Source organism: Python bivittatus, unplaced genomic scaffold (assembly GCF_059951505.1).
Source record: "Python bivittatus isolate LINGU-HERP-01145 unplaced genomic scaffold, Pbiv_v1 ctg000070_np1212, whole genome shotgun sequence".
Taxonomy (NCBI): domain Eukaryota; kingdom Metazoa; phylum Chordata; class Lepidosauria; order Squamata; family Pythonidae; genus Python; species Python bivittatus.
Genome location: NW_028277034.1, coordinates 47,248,607 through 47,268,215, shown reverse-complemented (window position 1 = coordinate 47,268,215; position 19,609 = coordinate 47,248,607). Strand labels below are relative to the sequence as shown.

Genomic DNA, 19,609 nt, shown 5'->3' with positions numbered 1-19,609 from the left:
ATACTTATCGGCAGGAATAAGATAAGTATGGGGAGGGGGGAGCTTTTTATGTCTTTCTGTTTTTTTACCCTTTCAGCTACCAATCTGGTTATATCTCTTCATTGGTTTTCTTCATTTCCTAGAAAAAAAGAAGTGTAAAGGCCATGGCTCAGCCTTAGAGACTCAGCTGCTCCCTTATGTACCTTATGTATCAGGGATCTTATCTTACAGACACCACATTTGTCTCAGATTCACCCTGTGCAACCAAAGAGGGGGCATTGTTGATACAGGCACCAGATTGTCCAACAACGTCTGCTCAGCTGCATGTTGCTCACCTTGACTTTAAAAAAATGGGCAATTATAGATCTCAGGTAGCGGCAGTTGCAAAAGATATTCCTTTGGCTTTGCATGGGCATACAATATTTAAGTAGGAAGATTAAATACTGGGAACCTAAACGTCCCTGTATTTGCTTCTGTAATTAGACTTTCTGAACTACACAGACCATTAATAGAACTTGTATTTTTTACAGTGGGTTTGTTTATATATGTCATTTCTTTATCTTCAATTTCTTTATGTTTTAATTTCCCCCAAGGAAATTACCCAGTGTGGTAAGAAGGCAAAGCATTGGATTCCATGAACTGTACAATAAAGGGAGAAAAGAAGAGAAATGTTTAGAACCTCTCTGTACTCATAATCAAAATTGCTTCAAAGCAGTCTGTTGTTTTATTGCTCTTTTATGGGTCTCAACAGTTGGCTTGTTTTTGTTTTAATACTTAACATGTTATTTAGTTTTCTAACTGGATTGTGAAGAGGTGGGACTGAATTCAAGTGGGATTGATTATATTGGAATTCATCTTTCCAGCTAAACTACTATGACATGTATTTCCTAGAGTTTGAATGTGTGTTTGTGCGTGCATGTGTGTGTGTGTATTCAGGAAGCAGTGCTAACATACTGAAACTAATTTTGCTAGAGCAATCCTATCGACAAGAAGGAAATCACAGCTAAAACGTGTTGTGGTTTTTGGCTGCAATTTCAAGAGCATCTTTAAATGTTAAGGTAGGAATGTTACTTGCTTTTTCTCCCAGCAGCACAACAATTAGGAACAACTTCTAATTTTGTTTTGTTTTTTAATTATTTCTGGAGCAGCTAGAGATGTTAACAAAGCTCATAATTCCTCTTTGAAATACAAGATTTCATCATTCTCAAGCACACCATTAGGAGAGTGGGTGAAAAGCAAGGGAACCCTTTGTGAGCTAAGGGAGGGGTGGGGCACTGTATTTTTCACATTTGCTTGTATTTCTTGATTCCAAAAAGACACGGACAAAACACAGATCTTTTGCCGGGATAATTTGCAAAAGCTTAAAAGAAATGAACTGTGTTGAGGTGACCTGTGGAGAACTGGACCACCAGCCCAACCAAGTCAAAAGCCTTTGCACTAAATTTTACCGTAGCCTCCATTTTTAAGGAAGGAAATTGCTGTAGGTCATCCCAAAATATGGTTCTATGTGTCAAATGTTCAGATGGATCAATACTTTCTACTCAAGCCAGTAAAACTAATCAAATGAAATTTCAAGAATTATCCTAGTATTTTCCCCACATGCTCTTTTTTCTGGACCATAGATATCAAAGAATAAAAACTATACATGAATGTAAGATATAGTGCGAAAAGCGGATTAGATTCTGCTTGTGGATTTGTCCAGGTTTAATAACCTTGATTGCACTGTCAAGTTAAAAATATTTACATATGTAAGGTCTCTTCCCAATGTCTTATTTAATGCATTGGTCACATCTCTAGGTAGATATTAAATATGCTGTTAACGTTCCAATATTGAACATGTCTGAGCAATAAAAATATTTAAATTACATAGTGTCCTACATGAACACCAGGCATACTAGCAAATACCTTATCATTGCTTAATATATCAGTTAAATAATCTCTGTATTTCTAAATACAGGGCAGAAAGGTAGAATGCAAATTGAAACAGATGGCGATGATGATGATAATGATAATGATGATAGCACAAATGTTGGATTAAACCCTATATATCATCTCTCCATCGTGCAAGTAGCAGAATGATCCATTTCATTTCAGAGTTACAATTGGCAAAGTAATTTATCACCTTATAGATACATAAGGATGTTCAGAGTTTCAATTGTACACATGTTTTCTAGACCTCTCTACATTCAACTTTATTAAGACAGTGACTCTATCTGTATTTGGTAACCATCATTTTCTTAGAACATTGCTGCATCATAAAAACAAAGTTGAACAGGAATTTAAAGGCAACCCAGTCCAATTCCCACTTGTTGTAGAATCCACTAGAGCATCTCTGATAGATGAACATTCTCTAGTAGTGTCATTAAAAAAAAAAAGACTTTGAGTCTGTCTTGACTCCTGGAGACCACTTGGACAAGTCAACAGAGTTCCTAGGCAACATTTTCTGAAGTGATTAGTCATTACCTTCTTCCTAGGGCTGGTACAAATATCCAACTTATCCACAGACATGGTCTGTAAGGGTCCATACGTTCCCTACTTTCAGTATCTATTATCTTCTTCCTAGGACTAAGAGACAGTGATTGGTCCAAGGTACCAGGGTGGTTTCCATGTGTAAGGAACTTGGGTTTTCCTGTTTCTAGTCCAACATCTTATCTACTAGGCTCTCCAGATGCATCATATTGTATCGTTATCCCAACAGGCATTTCATACCCCAGGAATATCTCCCAGAACCATACTGTATGTAGTTTACCCCCACCTTAAAATAGCCCTGCTAGATAGCCACTTATATACACTTTTGCAGTCTGTAAATCAGGCTGAAAAAATAGGAAGCCATTTCATCTCTCTCCCACTTTCTCTGTTCCTCAGCAGCAGCACTTTTATTGGCTGCATGGACTACCCAAAAAATGATAGGAACTACAGAGTGATTCTGGTGGCAACAGAGCCTAGAGGAGCTATTCATTGCAGGTTCTTATGTGAGAAGCCATTAAGTGTAGCAAGAAGAGAGAAGGTCAACAGATAGATGGGAATCTTTGGAGACATGCTTACTATCCACTTATCCTATGCCCTTAGTGAACATGGGTCCACTGGCTGACCTAATGAATGATTTCTAACATAGACCAAGCCATGCAGAAAGTAGCCGCTGTCCAAGGTTCTGCTGCCTCTGCAGTTTGTGTTGCTCTACCCAGTTTCAGGCAAAGACTTCAGGAAATGAATTGTTCATACTTAAATTGGAAGCAAGACAGAGAACCCGACATCACAGGATAAGCTGTATGCTTAAGTTACTTCCACTTTCAGATTAGTTAATGGTTTGCAAATTCTCCCTTGGAAGAATTAATAATTAAATAGGTGGTTCCCAGTTAGCAGAACAATTTATCTCACAACCTCAAAGCACTTTGCAAACATTAATTAGTAAAATGTTCCAAGTGTCATGTGAGTAGAAATATGGAAGTGCACAGGATATAATTCTTTTCTTTTTAAATTTTGCCTGGTGCAATAGGTTGCAAGAACCAATAACTCAACCTTACTTTGTACTAGCCAGATATAACATGGTGGACTGTGAGTTTACTGAGTCCCACATAAAAAAGAAAGACATACTGGGATAAGATGAAAGGAAAGCAACAATGATGGTCAGGGATATGGAAAGCAAGAATGATGTAGTGCTAAAGAAACGAAGTGTGATTAATAGAGATCTACCTACCTACCAGCTACCTAATCTGTTATTCATTTATTCAGTTAATACCCTTCTTTCCTAATCTACAAAATACCTAAGGTAGCTACAATAACAAAACAGAATCTAAAAGGTTTTATTTTTATTTTATTCACAGCTTTTGTAACCCACCCCAATCCATGAACTCTGGTTATAAGAGAAAAAGCTTGAAAAACAGCATAAGAGTAATCAACCCTATATTAAACCTATATTAAAATGAATATTAAACATCAATTAACAGTTTATATTCTGATGAAAGAGGTGCATCTTGAAAATTTCTAAATGCTTTCTAGGGAGGACAAGACAGATGGTCCTCTCTCTTGGGTGAAAATGTAGAGTTCTGATAGCAGAAGCATGGTTGAAAAAGCTTCCTGCAGACCTTAATTGCCTTGAATTGGCATTGGCTTTCAGCTTGACCACCACATCAGCACATCAATGGATAGGAACTGTTCACTGCAGCACTCTTATAGAAAGTAAATAAATAAGGGCTGAAATTTATTTAAAAAATAATAACGTGGGAAGGAAAACAATAATGATTTGTCCATCCAGGTGCTGAATTCTCATCTTTAATAGTTACAGGGAGGCCCAGAATTCAGATTTACATTTTATTCGGTCCCTTTTTTGTTGTTGCTGATTAACAGACTACTAAATTTCTTCTTAAATGGAATGGAAAGAACTCATGATTTAAAAAATAAATGCAGTTGAAACTGATTTTAACATCTTTGTTTAAAGAGGGTATAATAATGTACTTTTGAATTGCCTGAAAGACCGTCACATAGAAGGGGCATTGCTCTTTGCTGTTCTAAAACTTGAGACTAAAACAAATGAATTTAACTTGTTAAATACTTGTTTGGAATATCAGGAAAAAGCTTTTAATTATAAGTACAAGTGTTCCCATGAGGAGGGCTGAGTTTTTCTTCAGTGGAGGTCTTCAAGCAAAGGCTGAACAAACAGAGATTTGATAGCTAGCAAGATCTCTTCCAACTCTGTGGCCTAGTTCACAGAACCTGATTAACCTAGTTGCTGAAAGCCCTTTCTCTGACTACAAACAACATGATAAGACTCATACATACACACACACTGAAATCAGTAAATAACCAAACTTAAAACTCAAGCTCATCATGTTTTGCAAATGCACTGCTGGCTTGGTTATGTGTGTTGTATGAACTCAACCTATTTTTCCATGATTCTCTAAACTGATCTGACTAATGCTAGCATTTTTTCCTTGATTAGGAAATAAGAACAACCCTAACAGAAATACAGACTTCCTAGATAATCTTGAAGATGTTTAAAATGACCCTGTAGCTTGTATGTCCTGCCTACATTTGAGGGCGGACTCTCGGAGAGAAATCTAACTTTGAATTCAGGGCAAGAACTGACTGGGGGCTACTTATTACAACACACTGCAAAAGATACTGGAAGTAGGGAAGTTATGGATCCTTACAGTCCATGTCTGTGGATGAGTAGGATATTTGTACCTACAACCACATGGGCCCAACTTATCTGATTTTCCCCTTATCCCTGAAGGAATTCAGGGCAATGTAGTCATCCTCCTGCTTTATCTTCATGTTGTAACTGTGAGGTAGGTCAAGCTGAGAAAGAAACTATACGTGAAGTTTACTTTATGGCTAGGTGGAGATTTGAACACAGGTCTCCAACCATATCAACTGTATCACAGTATAGTCTCATTTCTGTCTTTCCTGAAGAAAGCAGAATAGTTTCTGTCTATTGATGAATAGTTGCTTCTCAAACATTTATTCTGTTACAATATTATTTGAGAAGCCATTGGAATCATAATTTGAGCTTGTGTTTTAGTAAGATCATCTTTTTCTTCCATGCATGTCAACACATAACACACATAAAAATTACCAGACACATTTTGTCTTTTTTAAAAAGTAATATTATTTTCGAAGGTTTTCTTATGGGAAGGAAATTTCTTTCCCATCCTTCTGTGATTGTTATTGCTATATGATTAAGAAGATGTATTGGGCTAGGAAAACGCTTGAGCTGTCACAAACAGTGTTATTAATATTTACATGGGAATATCTTCCTGAGCAATTTCCAGAGTTCCAGAAAGTCTAGGCCTCAGAAGAATTTAAGAGTGATACATCTGAGATTGCAGGTGTGTGACTGGAAGAGTATAATAATAATACTGAGGATCAGATGAACCCAACACACTTTAAGTGTGTGATATTATTTGAAAGACTACATTGTATTGGTAACAGCACATGTGTTTGTGTGCTTAAATTTTATTGGATTTAATCACCAACTTTGGAATTTATGTCTTAAATCCCCATTATTTTACCTGCATAAATCTAAGACTGATGATATTGTCTGTGACATCATAGAAATTAACCCAATAGGAGCCAGAATGTGACAGCCTTGTACTCTTGAAAGAAAATCTCATTGTGAGGTGAGAATAGAGTTGCCTGATTTAATACTAAGTGTGATCCAACAACAGGATTACATGTGTAAAGTGATCAGAAGACAAAATGTGTCTGGTAATTTTTGTGTGTTATGTGTTCGTGTTTCAAAAAGTCCCACACGGTTTATTTATCACGTTCCATCACATTATATCCTAGCTTTTCTGTGACCTTTTCTGGGTCATCAATGTGATGTTTTTGTATGCTGTCAACAACTGCAGGAGGTTAGAATTCATCTAAGATATACTGACCAGCACAAGGTCATCTTCTGAAGAAGGATTTGAAATCAAGGCCTCCTTGACTGAACACTTCATATCTCCTATACTTCACAAGCTCCTTGTGCTTTGGAAAATTGGAACGCACTTGCTCAGATCACTAATACAATGTGCAATTACCTGAAATGTGCAACAGCAGGCTGTCACACAAAACATAACTGTGTTGCCATGGCTTTCTTTTGTTGCTTTCTGTCCACGTAGATCAATCTAATTAAATGCTCTGTAAACTTTACATTGGACAGTTATCAAGTTTTGCAGGTGCTCATTCAATACTGGCATGTGTGAGTGTGAATGGCCAAAATGTATCATCTCTGTGAGGTTCATGATTAAAAATTGATGGAATATGTAAGTAAAATCTAGTAATACTGTATTATTTCCCACTGCTGGACCACAAGTGTTCATCAACAGCATGTTCCCCAGTTAGCCCTGGTGATATAATTTACTTTCACTGGAAGGTGAATTAAAAAGGAAAGACATTACATTTTAAAATTATGGAAGAATGATTCTACCCCTAGTGTTGGGTGTTTCTCTTGTCTCCTAAATTCTGATCTCTGTATCAGAAATATAGCCTCTACCTACCCCGCTCCCAACTCTAAGTTTAATATTCATGCCATATATATGTCATCGCTGCCCACCAGTCTCTGAGGAACATTTCCAAATAGCCTAGAAAGAAAACATATTACTTTATAGCAGCATGCTTAAGAAAGCAACTAAAAATGGACTTGCAAGCAGACAAATAAACATAATATCCTGGTTCGATTAAAAGGTAGGAGCAGAACAGCTATGTTGCAAGTAGGGAAGTTAGAAGTTTGGTCTCTGCTTTTAAGACAATGAGTCTAATAGAACCTTCAGGAACAGCCACAAGAATGAATGAATGAATGAATGAATGAATGAATGAATGAATGAATGAATGAATGAATGAATAAGAAGCATGGATTCTGTTGGTAGAACGCAGGTGTCTAAAGCCATCTCCATCTCCCTTTGTTTGCAGCAGTACCAGTTGCAAATTCATTTGTGCAAATTCCATTGTGGGAAACCACAATGATAAATGATTTACTAGAGAGAAAGGAGGGTTTTTGCTGTGATATTCCTGCTTGTATATGTGTGCGTATGTGTGTGTGTTTTGTATGTATGTAGGATCAGGGGAGGTGAAATAAAATAATTTAATCAATTAATGTTATACATTTTAAACCTGAAAGGGGATAATTATTTTTTCCTATTTTAAAAATTGAGTTCTACATTTGAATTGAAGGGAGAGATTAATTACACTGTCTTAAAAATGGGGTTTAGCTCCAAAATAGGGGTGAACGTATTCCTTTTACTTGGAAGGAACTGTATAGATAAAATTAATTCTCCTTTATTTTTTTCAGTTCTTTACAGTGGATGATTTTCATGGATGGGAAAACTTTGAACAAACAAGTTGACATCCATCATTTTATTCTCTTTTTCATTCTAAATGACCCTGACTCTTTTCCAAAGGTCACTCTCCTTGATCTGAGTGCCTTTTGGCATTCCTGGCCTGGGGCATTATGACCAGTGGTGGAATGGGAAATATTAGGACAGGGGAAAGGGCAGTTGGGAGCAATGCAGAAAAATATAGAATCCTCCTACCGCTCTCTCTGAATAGACCACTTTGTAAAGGAGAGGAATCCTGTTGTCTCTGTTTAGGTTTCTGTCCAAGGAGTACTAAAACCGAGGCACTTTTTTCAATCACTTGGTAAACAAATTCACTAAATTACCCATATTTACAGTATCATTCCAAGCCATAACAAAAGCACAGGTCTTGGAGTTGTTTTTCTTCAAGAAGATGCACTAGTATTTTGAAGCCTCCATTACAGTAGAGGCATAACAGCATGTTCATGATTTGGAAATGTCTTGCAGAAATTCATGCTACAGATGGGTCACCGAGCATATGATTTAGTGAGGGTGGTATAGAAACTAGAGGCAGGCCATCTCCCATCAATTGTTCCAAATTGGCAAGATTCCTGCAATATCACCTGAAAAACTCATGGAAACTCCTGATTTCAAGGTCTCAGCCATTTTTAATTTAATTTTGAAAAGTATGTATTGTTATTGTAATTTGGGCAAATTCACATATTTTTGGAAGCCACAAGCAATCTGGCAGCCTTTCTTCCATTACATTTCTCCACCTTCTGCCTGAAGTTGGTTGCCTTACTGTCTCCAAATGCTGGCAGTGGTGTCCTGGGCACACTGCAGTCTCCATGTTTGCTTCTTCATGTAAATGTTCCTTGTGTATGTAAGATCAGCTGCTGTGCCTCCATGTTTACAGGCCGAACTGCTCCAGGCTATGTAATTGGCCTGACAGCCATTTCTTCAATGCCACAAAGCAAAAAATCTTGTTGACACAGCAATTGCTGGGAAGGAAGTCAGTGACAACAGGGGTTGGGATAAAATGTGCTCTGAATCCAGGCTGCTTAATTGCACAGGAAAAGATTTGTGGTTGTTTGCACACCCCAAAGCCTTTATTTTGTCTTCCTATGAGAGGTTTATTGGCCAGTGGTGTAAGCACAACATGAACAATGAACTTATCTGTTCCTATAAGCTCTTCTAACATGGTTCTTTAAAGGGAAGAAAATGAGGAAGCAGTGAAAGATTGAAGCAGAGGGGGCAAGAATTTAGAATATTCCAAATGTCTGTGGGCTTTCTGCTAATCATTTCAAATAGAAAGGAGATTTGACATGACTGTGATAAGTCCTGCTATATCAACATTCTAAAACCTTTTAGTAGGAATTCTTCTCTACAGAAGCATTAAACACCAGCCACAACAGTACAGATACCATACACCATTCTCGTAGACTATGGCCCAGATGAGTTGGGGGGGAGGATGTTTATGTGGTCAGGGAATAATGGGTAGCTGCTGTTAAAAAGGAGCAAAACATTGAATTATGCAGGAAATAGAGAGGAAATAGAGAGGAAATCAATCCTAATTTAGAAAATAGCAGTCATCGTTCAATGCTCCTAGTAATTTTGAAGCAGCTGTATAATAATATTACTTTGGCAAAGTATGTTTCTGTACAAAAATTCAACTTGGCTTAAAAGCAGCCAAGTGATAGTTGTCCAATTAATTCATTTTCCCAGTACTCACTTATAGGTCAAATCTCATGTTAGTACATTAGAAGAGAAAGATAAAGCATAGGAATACTGTTATGAAAAAAATGCCTTAGCTAAAATCAGTAGAAACTACTTAATGCATTTAGTAGTTAGTAGTCCTACCAAAGGTATCCATGTGGATGTGGGTGTCAAAATCTGCAAGGTGGCAGGTATGGGTGATCAAAGCCATCTGATGAATGTGATCTAAAAGTGATGGGGCTTCAGTAGTGATGCTGCACCCACCATCTTGCAGATTCTGACCGCTCTTCCACAGATGGCCCTGAGTCTTACATGCTTATGTTTATACCTGTATTTTGTATTGTTTTTTCTCAACGAACTTGGGATAAGGTATATGAGACAAACTCAATTTAACCTTTTGTGAGGAATGAATCAACCCAAGATGACTGCATGTAGTTCACAGATGAGAGCAATTTGAACCCAGAACTTTTCATTCAAGATCGAATTGGTTGCTGTTCACACAACATCCTAAATCCAAACAAAGCCAATAATTATATGATTTCATCCTGTTGGGGAAACCACACCACTGTTTCTGACGTTCTGTTTCTTACCAACTTTGGTCAATATTTAATTATGGAGAGGAAAGATGAAAAACTGAAGCTGGCAGTTGACCAAAGTGGGAGAAAAATGAGGGGAGGAGGTGGAATGTAACCATGTCTTATTTAATCCAGGTCACATTAAGAATTATTTTGCACACTATCAAAGAAGAACATGTGTTGGTCTGCACCAAAGTTTCACAAAGATCACTTTCAGCATTTAAGCAAGATGGTGGGTGGGGGGTTGTCTATTCTGTTTTACTCTTTTTATCAAAGCACTTGCCAAGAGAGATGAAGTTACTGCAGTAGGCACAATGCTTGTGAGTGCCTCTTTTACAGGGGTTACAGAAAGGTCCACGAAAGGAGGAATATCAGGAATTTTGAAGCATATCACCTTTTGTACAATGATGGTTGCAATGCCTTAATCGGGGCTGCTATAACCCGGTATGCAGATTGCGGGTGTGCAGGAGAGAGGGGACACCAGCTGCAATTTAAAAAAAACAGAAGGAGGTACAATATCAACAACAGAAGCTTGTGACTTTGCACGTGCACACTCAGAGGCTTGTGACAGAACCTATACCTGCAACCCAGCAGGCCTTCATATAATTATAATAATAATAATAATAATTAAATTATAATAATTTGAAAAAAACGTTTGGGAGGGCAGTAAGTGGAATTCTGCAGAAGTGTGCCTTGTATGCTAGCAACAATTCTGGTCTTAATGGAAATGGTACTAGCACAATGCACAGTACATTTTGTCAAGGTCATGCTATTCTTAGGGTGGGCTCACACAGTAAGCTAAACCACGATGTATTCTCATCAATTTGTTGAATGAGCCACAGTGGCCTGGTTCATACATGCCATGCTATGCGATAAACCATGACTGACAAACTACAGTGTCTGAGTCACACACTGCCAAAATCTAATAACTCAGAATATGTGTACTCCATGTAGGGTGTTTTTAGCTTGGAGGAAAGTGGTTCCTCTTTTACTTTATGTTTTATCTCCCTCTGGTGATGCAATTCCTCTTTTTCACTGATGCATAAGCAGTTCTCTGACTCATATACTGTATATCTAGAGTAGAGGAATCCTCAGTTCTGAGATGCAGTTCTGTCTCAGCTTTGAGACGGGAAAGTTTTCATTTTAAAAATTAAGGAACACTTGTTATTCAGTGGACTTAAATCCTGCCTCCAGAATGATCATTAAGTTTGGTATAATAATTATTCTCTGCCATGAATAAATGAGCTTTGAGCTTTGAGCCTACAAAACTTCTTCTATAATCTTATTTTACAAGAGCACCATCTAGTGGGGCTATATGGATCCAACACAATTTCCAAGGCCTTAGCTATCTAAATTCAACTTGAAGGAGACTTTTTTAACTTCTGAACAAAGGGGGCATTTCTTCATAATTACCAATGGAATGGAATGCATATAGGATGTTGTTTAGATTTATCATTTGTGTACAAAATAAAGACCAACATACAACACACCACATGATTTAAAACATACAGCAGAAAAATACATTTGAATGTTTTGATCAGACTTGTCTCTTTAACATCAAGTCATATCCAGTGAAGAAATACTAAAACAATTGATACAGTAAATGTTACAAAAAGAGCAACCGATTGAGGAATGCAAGACCTTCACTTTTGCAGAAGAAGACTTCATTATAAAAATGTTTTAAAATACTGTATTAGTTCAACTTTTTCATTACTTTGCATTTTTGTTTTATATACCTCTATGAAACTAAATACCTCTAATAGATCCCTAACATACCTTTGTGTCTTTGCTGTTTACAACTAGCCACAACTATTCGTTATGAAGGTTACATGAGGCCTCTCATCTCAGCAATGGCATTTTTGGAACAAAATCAAGACAACCCTTAAATACATAAATAGTTCTCCATTAATGTGCAGTGATATACTAAATTTTGGATACTTAATCAACCAGTCCTCACACTTGGTCAAGATTAGGACACTAAACCAGATCACTATTTCAAATAAATAGAGGTTTCTCCTACTTTTAGCATACATAGATTTTTGGAATAGGTGATATGACTTGCTTCAGAAGTATCCAAAGAGGTCCAAAATGGATATGAGGTGTTCAAAGATCTAATCTTACATTTACAACTGAATATTTTCTGTTCCATTTCTGCAGAAATACAGATGTGCACACAGTGGCATCGCTTCTGAAACTCTATCTCAGGGAGCTCCCTGAGCCAGTTATCCCATATTCCAAATACGAAGAGTTTCTTTCCTGTGCCAAAATGCTCAGCAAAGAAAAGGAAACGGTGAGTTTTCTCTCTTGGTTTGGATTTATATGATTACCTAAATCTCCTTATCTGGGGATTCTGAATGAATTTAGTTCCTACTTAGCTCTGTAGGTGCTGGATATCTCAGTTCTGTGTGGTAATAGCAGATAAGCTGCCTTGTACCAGAATAGAACCATTGTTTGTAAGGGTCATCATCCATCAAGAACAGAAGTATATGACATTTCTACATTGCTCCACATTAGACCATTTATAATCCCCAATCCCAAATTCTTACAATTGCTTCTACAAACTGTTTAAAAATTTTGCAAATGTTTAATTTAAAAATGAAAGCAAATTCCCATTCATGTACACAATTTAAATTCATTAACTGTAGCTATTGACAACCTGGAAAGGACCACGATCATTGTTAAAGAGGCTACATCATTGATCAAAGTGAGGGGCCTGCCTATTTAGCAACCTCAAACCCACCAGTGCCAGATTCAAACATGGTTGAATACATGGTTGAATCCAGTGCCAGATTAAAAGGATGAACAAGCCTTTTAATTATCCTTCACATTCATTACAAAAAATTAAGAACAGAATCCTATGCTTTTGTGGAAAATGACAAGGGGTCATCAAGGAACAGGAACACCAACCACATCTGGGTTTGCTCAACCAACATCCAACTGTAAATGCAAGCAGTTTTATTCTCTGGACATTATGGAAACTCATCACAACAGTCCAGCAATTAATCTTCCAGTCGGTTTCTCCCTAAGAGAGTCCTGGTAACTTCAGTTGTGGATGCAGATTGAAGAAGACTGCTTCAGCCCTCTTAACACCACAGTAAAAGATCAAATTGAATTTGTAGCAGTGTTTACTCATGTTTTCTCTTCATTTTTCATGAGCATTGCTCCAAGGTGGGTCCAAGGCATGCTAAAGTTGGGTCAGAACCTGAGCTCTAAGCGGGCTATTGATCTGCTGGATTTAAAGCCCTCCTAGGTCTCCAATATAGTTTCCGTTCTGAAACTGGTATCAATTAATTCCATCCCATTCTTTGGGGAAGGGAAATCAGGTGAGTCAGAGGGAAAAAAATAGCATTATTTCTGATCTGCCAAGGAGCGTCTAGGTAGGGCCTTGGGTTTCTTGTAGGTTCTAACCTTGGAACACTCTGCAAGGGATTTTTAATTGGAATGCGTTATTTAAATCGCTTAATATGGAAACATTTTGCATGATAGAATTCAAGTCCGGGAACCACAACCAGTCCCTGTAATAGTTTTTCCCCAGAATGGAGTGCCAGTCAGAAGTGAATGCTGTGAGCAATGCAATATTGGCAAAACAATATTGGTGAGAAACTGAAAAGGCAAGTATCACTGCTGAGTAAACCAACTGAGAAGCCCCACTGCCCCCGAAAAGGGTCAATTGAGAAACACTATGTCAAGGGCTCCCTCGAGGTAGAGTCATGCCTTCTCAAAGTGGCATATGTAGATAGGTTGCCCAGACATTGTTATCTAGCTGCTTTCACCAATCTCAGGAACTCAATACTATATCTGCAATCAGTCAGTATTTTCTGTTACCAGCTTAAAGGGTGACCCTTAAGTTAGCAGCAATTATAATCTTCAGATTGTTTCAGGGTGCTTCATAGTCTTCATGGAGAATTATTTTAAAAGGAGATGATCACTGAGGAAATTGATGTTTAGGTCAGATTTCTAGTGTTTCTATTCTGGCCATTTTTACTTTTTTACAATATTCATACAGGGGCTGAATGAATTAGCAAAGCAAGTGAAGAATTTGCCGCTCGTCAACTTTAATCTACTAAAGTACATCTGCAGGTAAATCGTCCTGGCAAAAAAGTCATAATGTGGCTGTAATATCTGGGTTCCCAAATATATCATTAGATAGCACAGTTGTTTGCATCAGTTTTATTGAGGTAATTGTGGAGCAGTTGATTTTTGTCTGAACCCTTATGGCAAATATGAGAGTCCTATATTGGGACTTCAACCCCACATTGCTTGCTAACATGTTGCCTGAGATTGTTGAGACTTCCAGGCCCATCACATCAGGAGATGCTAAATTGAGGAAGTCTAGTTATTTCTACTTTAGAGGACTCATTTCTATTTTGTGTGTAGCAAGATGTAGTAATTTCCCAATTTATGTTTACCCACATTGGGGCTAAATGCAATGCTATGTCTTTTAGTCTGATGGTCTCCAGATATGTTTGACTGTGGTTACCATCATCCTCTGGCAATAAAGCCTTCTTGCTAAAAATGATGGGAGTTATGGTCCATTCCCTCCAGAAAGCAGCATTGTTTGTCCTAGAAGGTAATCATGTTATTGGAAGAGAATGTAATTGGAACATTGGACAACCATTCTTCTGCCAGTAGAATAACATTTGAATTGGTTCTTTTACCAGGAGTTATTCTCTATTTTTGGAAAGGGGGGAGGGTATAAAAGTGACCACTGAGGAATTGTAAGTAATGCCTTGTCCTTAGAAATTATAACTGAAATTTATTCCAGTTGTGTGTTCCATTGATTTCAGTGAGATACTTTGGGTGGGAACTAGAGTAAGTCATAGATTTGGTTCATAAGTTCTGCTAAACCATGGTTTTCTGAATAAACCATAATGATCTGGAATCATACAACATACTGAGCCATAAATCATACCGTATAAACCATAATGATTTAGTTTGGTTCATACAACATGCTAAGCCAAAATAAAGCAAAGCCCTTTAGTGGTTTGTTTGATCTCTAATAGTAATAGCTCACTGGAATCAATAGAGCCAATATAAGTCCCAATGGTTTTAGTAAATCCATTTTTTGTAGAGGTACATCTGGATTCAATACAATATGTACCAATATAAAGAATACATGAATAGGAGGAAGAGAGTTTACAGAGAACCGAGTGAAGAACAGTAGTTATTCTTCCTGGAATCTAGCCAAACATTGGTACTCTTCTAGAGTTTTGATCTTTTGTTTCTTTCTTGCTTTGTTTTCCAGTTTCTTTTTCAAATTCAAGCAATTTCTATACAAAAGGAAATTTTCTGTGGACCAAAGTAAACAAAATATAATCAATATAGTTAGCAGTTGCACAAATGGCTGTTGAAAAGATAATAGATGAGAATCAGCCAATCCAGATCAGGCCCTGGAAGGAAAGGGAGTGTTTAACCTTCTGCAGTCTATTTGAATCATGTGTCTTTCTCCATTATGGGGGAAGAGAAGCTTCCAATATAAAAGCAAGTCCAGAAAACAGGACAAGCAATCCAAATCAAGACTGCAGCAAAGGCTGTGCATTTATTTTTAAAACAATTAATGCATGCCATTCCTAATTTTACTTAGTGTGACATATCTAATGAGATCCTGTCATCATATATGACTGAATCCTGGACTTTCACCCTCTTCCTGCCCTACCCCTGATCCCCTGAATGTTTGAGCAGATTCCTGGATGAAGTTCAGTCCTATTCTGGAGTCAACAAAATGAGTGTGCAAAATCTTGCTACTGTGTTTGGCCCCAACATCCTCCGCCCCAAAGTGGAAGATCCTCTGACAATCATGGAAGGTGAGTAGATGATGATCATGATGCAAATTGTACAGATTCAATGAACTGTTTTGAAGGATTAGGATACAGCATGAATGCTATAGTTTGGCAGAAGGTTGCCTTTTCATGCTTCATTAAATGTATTGAAATTATCTGAAACAAATACTAGAAGTTCAAATCTGAGCTAGGTGGCATAGCAGAATTGTAAAATTTTCCTGCCCAGTACTGAGCTTTAAGAAGCCATCCAGTGCCTTGGAAAACAGATGCATAGCACAGAATATAACTACTTTCAGAGTTTGGCCTTCCACAGAAAAGAAGGAATGAATCCAATAATCCATCCATTCCAGTTTTGGGGCTGGCCTAAATGCTGTACGGATGGAAATAAACATAATATACTCCAGATATTATTATTATTATTATTATTATTATTATTATTATTATTATTTACTGAATTTGTATATTAATTGTGTAATTACTGGAGAAGCCACTCCACATCATTTATAGAGCATGAAGAGTTATTCCTAGAAAAAGAAGCTTATATGTCATTGTGCCCAAAGGTAGTGCATCGATATGTGGGAATGACCTTGGGAAATCCGCAGACTAGACAACCAGGGTGTAAAAGGTATCTCAGCCCACAGAAGGAGGAAGGATGTGGGAAATGTTTTAGAAGGGACCCTCCCTAGTTTTCTGGAGAGTAAAAGGAAAGGAGGGGAGAAATACTTTCAGTCTTGCAAGATTCTGTTAATATAACCTTACAACAAAGACAGGGCTAGTACTCCTGGTTGTGCTTCTTGTCTGGACTACTTCACAGGGTTAACAGGTAGTCTTGAGTCTGTATGGATACTCTCATTAGCTAAGAAATAATCAAATCATCCAGACAGTAACATAAGAATAATTTATTTATGGCAACAAAAGCAATAAAAATCATCTCCTCTTCCCCATATGTTTATAATTCTGGAATTCAGTGCTACAAGAGGAATGCCAGATACTATGGATATCAAGAGGGATAAGGTTATTGTCCTTGTCGCCTTGCCTTTTTTCTTACTATTATATGATCCTTTCCTGCTCAAGGAACCTGTGATTCCAGCTGGACACCACTGAAAAAACTAAATCTCGGTTGGCAAATATTACATTGTTGGTTAATCTGGAATATTGGGGAAAAGGTTTTACATTTCAGTGGTTTGACAGTACCAATACTAAATGAGCTTGCCAATTGCCTGATGCTGCTGGAATGATAAATAGACAAATAATATGAATATAAACATAAATACAAATACATGGGGGACTGAGGGATGGATTTTTCCTCGGAAGAACTGTGAACTCAATTGAGTTCTGATAGACAACATAAATTGGTGGTCTTAGAATTAATTCTAAATATGTATGTAAGAGCAGATGCATTAAAATTAGTTTTACAGTAAAGCTGTAAGAAAGTAGTGGGTTCTGATTTGCTGGATGAGTTCAAGCAGATATAGTACAGACATTTGCCAGGGATGAATTAACGTAGATTCCTGCACTGAGAAAGTGGTTGGACTTGATAATCTAGCTCAGTGATTCTCCACCTTTTTGAAGCTGCCGCCCCCTTAAGGAGTGGAAAATTTTTCAACGCCACCCTTTGTGAAAATCCTGTAATTTAGGGTATGGGGGGGGGGGAGTTACTGAATTATAAAAGGCAAAAATTTTAAGTAATTTTTTTCAGTAGACTTACACACCAAATGTGTTCGATTTAACTCGATACTTTTGCCCTGGAAGGTAACTGCATTCCTTTTATTAAAATTAAAATGACTAATGCAAAAAAATAAAGATAAAGAACTAATAAGCACACTTACCTAGCTGACTGGCCAAATAAACAATGAAAGTAAATCGAAACTGAGGGGAAAAAACAGAAATGAAGCGAACGAAAAGCAACTCAAGAAACACGGGTCAAATCAAACATTCATATTGAAAGGACGCTCAATGCACGCACTGCGATTAATCGCGTGGGAAGACAGCTGACGCACGCGCTGCGATTAATCGCGCGGGAAAACAGCTGACGCATGCGCTGTGCTGGTTGGGATCGGAGAAGAATCGTAGTGTCGAGTTCTTCAAGGTCATCCTACCTAGAATACAAATTCATCTCACCATTCTTAGAAGTGCGTGAGGGCAGCCGTCACGTAAGTTCGTTTTATTGCTGGTACAAATGGTGTAAACCGGATAATCGATTTAATAAAATTTTTTGGGAGTTTTAAAATTAAGTTCGAATGCCAAAACATGCTCATTGCCCCTCTACCGCCCAAAACATGCCCACCGCCCCCCTACCGCCCAAAACAAGTTCACCACCCCTCGGCATCCTCCCACTGCCCCCCGGGGCGGTACCGCCCCCATTGAGAACCAATGATCTAAATTATCCTTTCAGACTCTGTGCTTTTATCCCAATTTTAGTTGATCCCTGGATTCTAATAAAAACCAGTCATTCCTGCATGCCTAAAGATTCTCCAGCCTTCAATTAGATAAGTTTCTAACATTCTTATCACAATATTAGCATCTAATTATGAAAGTTAAGGCATTCCAATTGCTTTAAAAGATCCAGATATGAGTTTATCATTTCTTGTCCTTTTCGTCTTATCAAGAAATGATTTATTTTGCCAGTTAAAGAAGCATGAAAAAAACTGTGCATATCAATCTTGTGTCTGCAGATGTTCATATTTCAGCTGTGATAGTATGGCATGAAATTCTCTGTAAGTCATTAAAATCCGAGAAGGCAGATCACTGTGCAATTCATGTGAGAAGAAAGGGTTCAATTAGCATCTCGCAAGCTTTCCGTTTTCCTCTGATCTGCATTTGCCAAAACAAGGGCACCCATCTTAGCAGCAAAATCTAGCTAGTGAATTTCTGAAGCTCAATCCTCCCACTAAAGGAACCTCTGGTCACATCTGAGTAGTTGTGTCTGGGATGACTCTGTTAATCTGTTCTGGCATTTGGTGTAGGTAAGCAGGCTGGTCATAATTGCTTTTGGGAAAGGGGTGACATTAATCAACTGCTCCATACAGTAGAGCAGGCTGAGTGGTGAATTAGACCAAGCCTTCCCTCACTTTACCAAAGCAGCTAAGGTATGCAGTTCTCCAGAGCAGCTGCTGTTCTGCCATGGTAACCTGGATGGTTAACCTTAAAGGTATCTTATGAAATCTGTGTAGTTCTTGCTTCCATGGTGTGCCTGGCTGGGGCTTGACACTGAGGCCCAGTTCAGAATGATATCATTCTGAACTGGGCCTCAGTGTCAAGCCCCAGCCAGGCACACCATGGAAGCAAGAACTACACAGATTTCAGTAAGATATCTTTAATACTAATCTGGGATTAATACAGAATCTTGGAAACTGTGACAGGAATTCCCCAGCCTCATTTATAGTGAGTTAATTAAAACAGAATCTTCTTGAATGCCTTGAAATGCTTCTTCCCAGATTTCTTTCCACCCAGCTAAGTTGCCCTTAGATGGCTGTCTACTGATTTTCCCATTGCTGTCTCTTGATTGCTTATGTCTGTGTTCTCTTCCATTCCTTTCCCAGCCTCCCCATGGTTTATCAAACAGAGTTTCTTCTTCCCCATCTTCCTTCTTCCCCTATTGCTTCTTTAAATTAGGCAGCAAACATTTCCATTACTCTATCTTCACTTGCCTTCAGTGATATTAACACGTAGCCAAATCTAATTGATCTGCAGGTGAGAGTCCACTATATATGGATGGGGACGAGCAGGTTCAGACTCAGTCCTGACCGGATTGAGTGGCTATATTTGTTTTTGGGCCTCA

General features: G+C 37.9%; 1 protein-coding gene across 3 annotated transcripts in view; it reads left to right on the top strand.

Annotated features, from left to right (window-relative positions):
- Positions 1–19,609, top strand: part of ARHGAP24 (Rho GTPase activating protein 24) — a 331,147-nt gene that overhangs the window by 299,065 nt on the left and 12,473 nt on the right. For all 3 annotated transcript variants that reach the window (XM_088133099.1, XM_007420708.4, XM_007420709.3), the window contains 3 exons: positions 12,206–12,338; positions 14,055–14,128; positions 15,731–15,852. In XM_088133099.1, the coding sequence (XP_087989225.1) occupies positions 12,206–12,338; positions 14,055–14,128; positions 15,731–15,852 (329 nt within the window). The remainder of the gene's footprint in view (positions 1–12,205; positions 12,339–14,054; positions 14,129–15,730; positions 15,853–19,609) is intronic.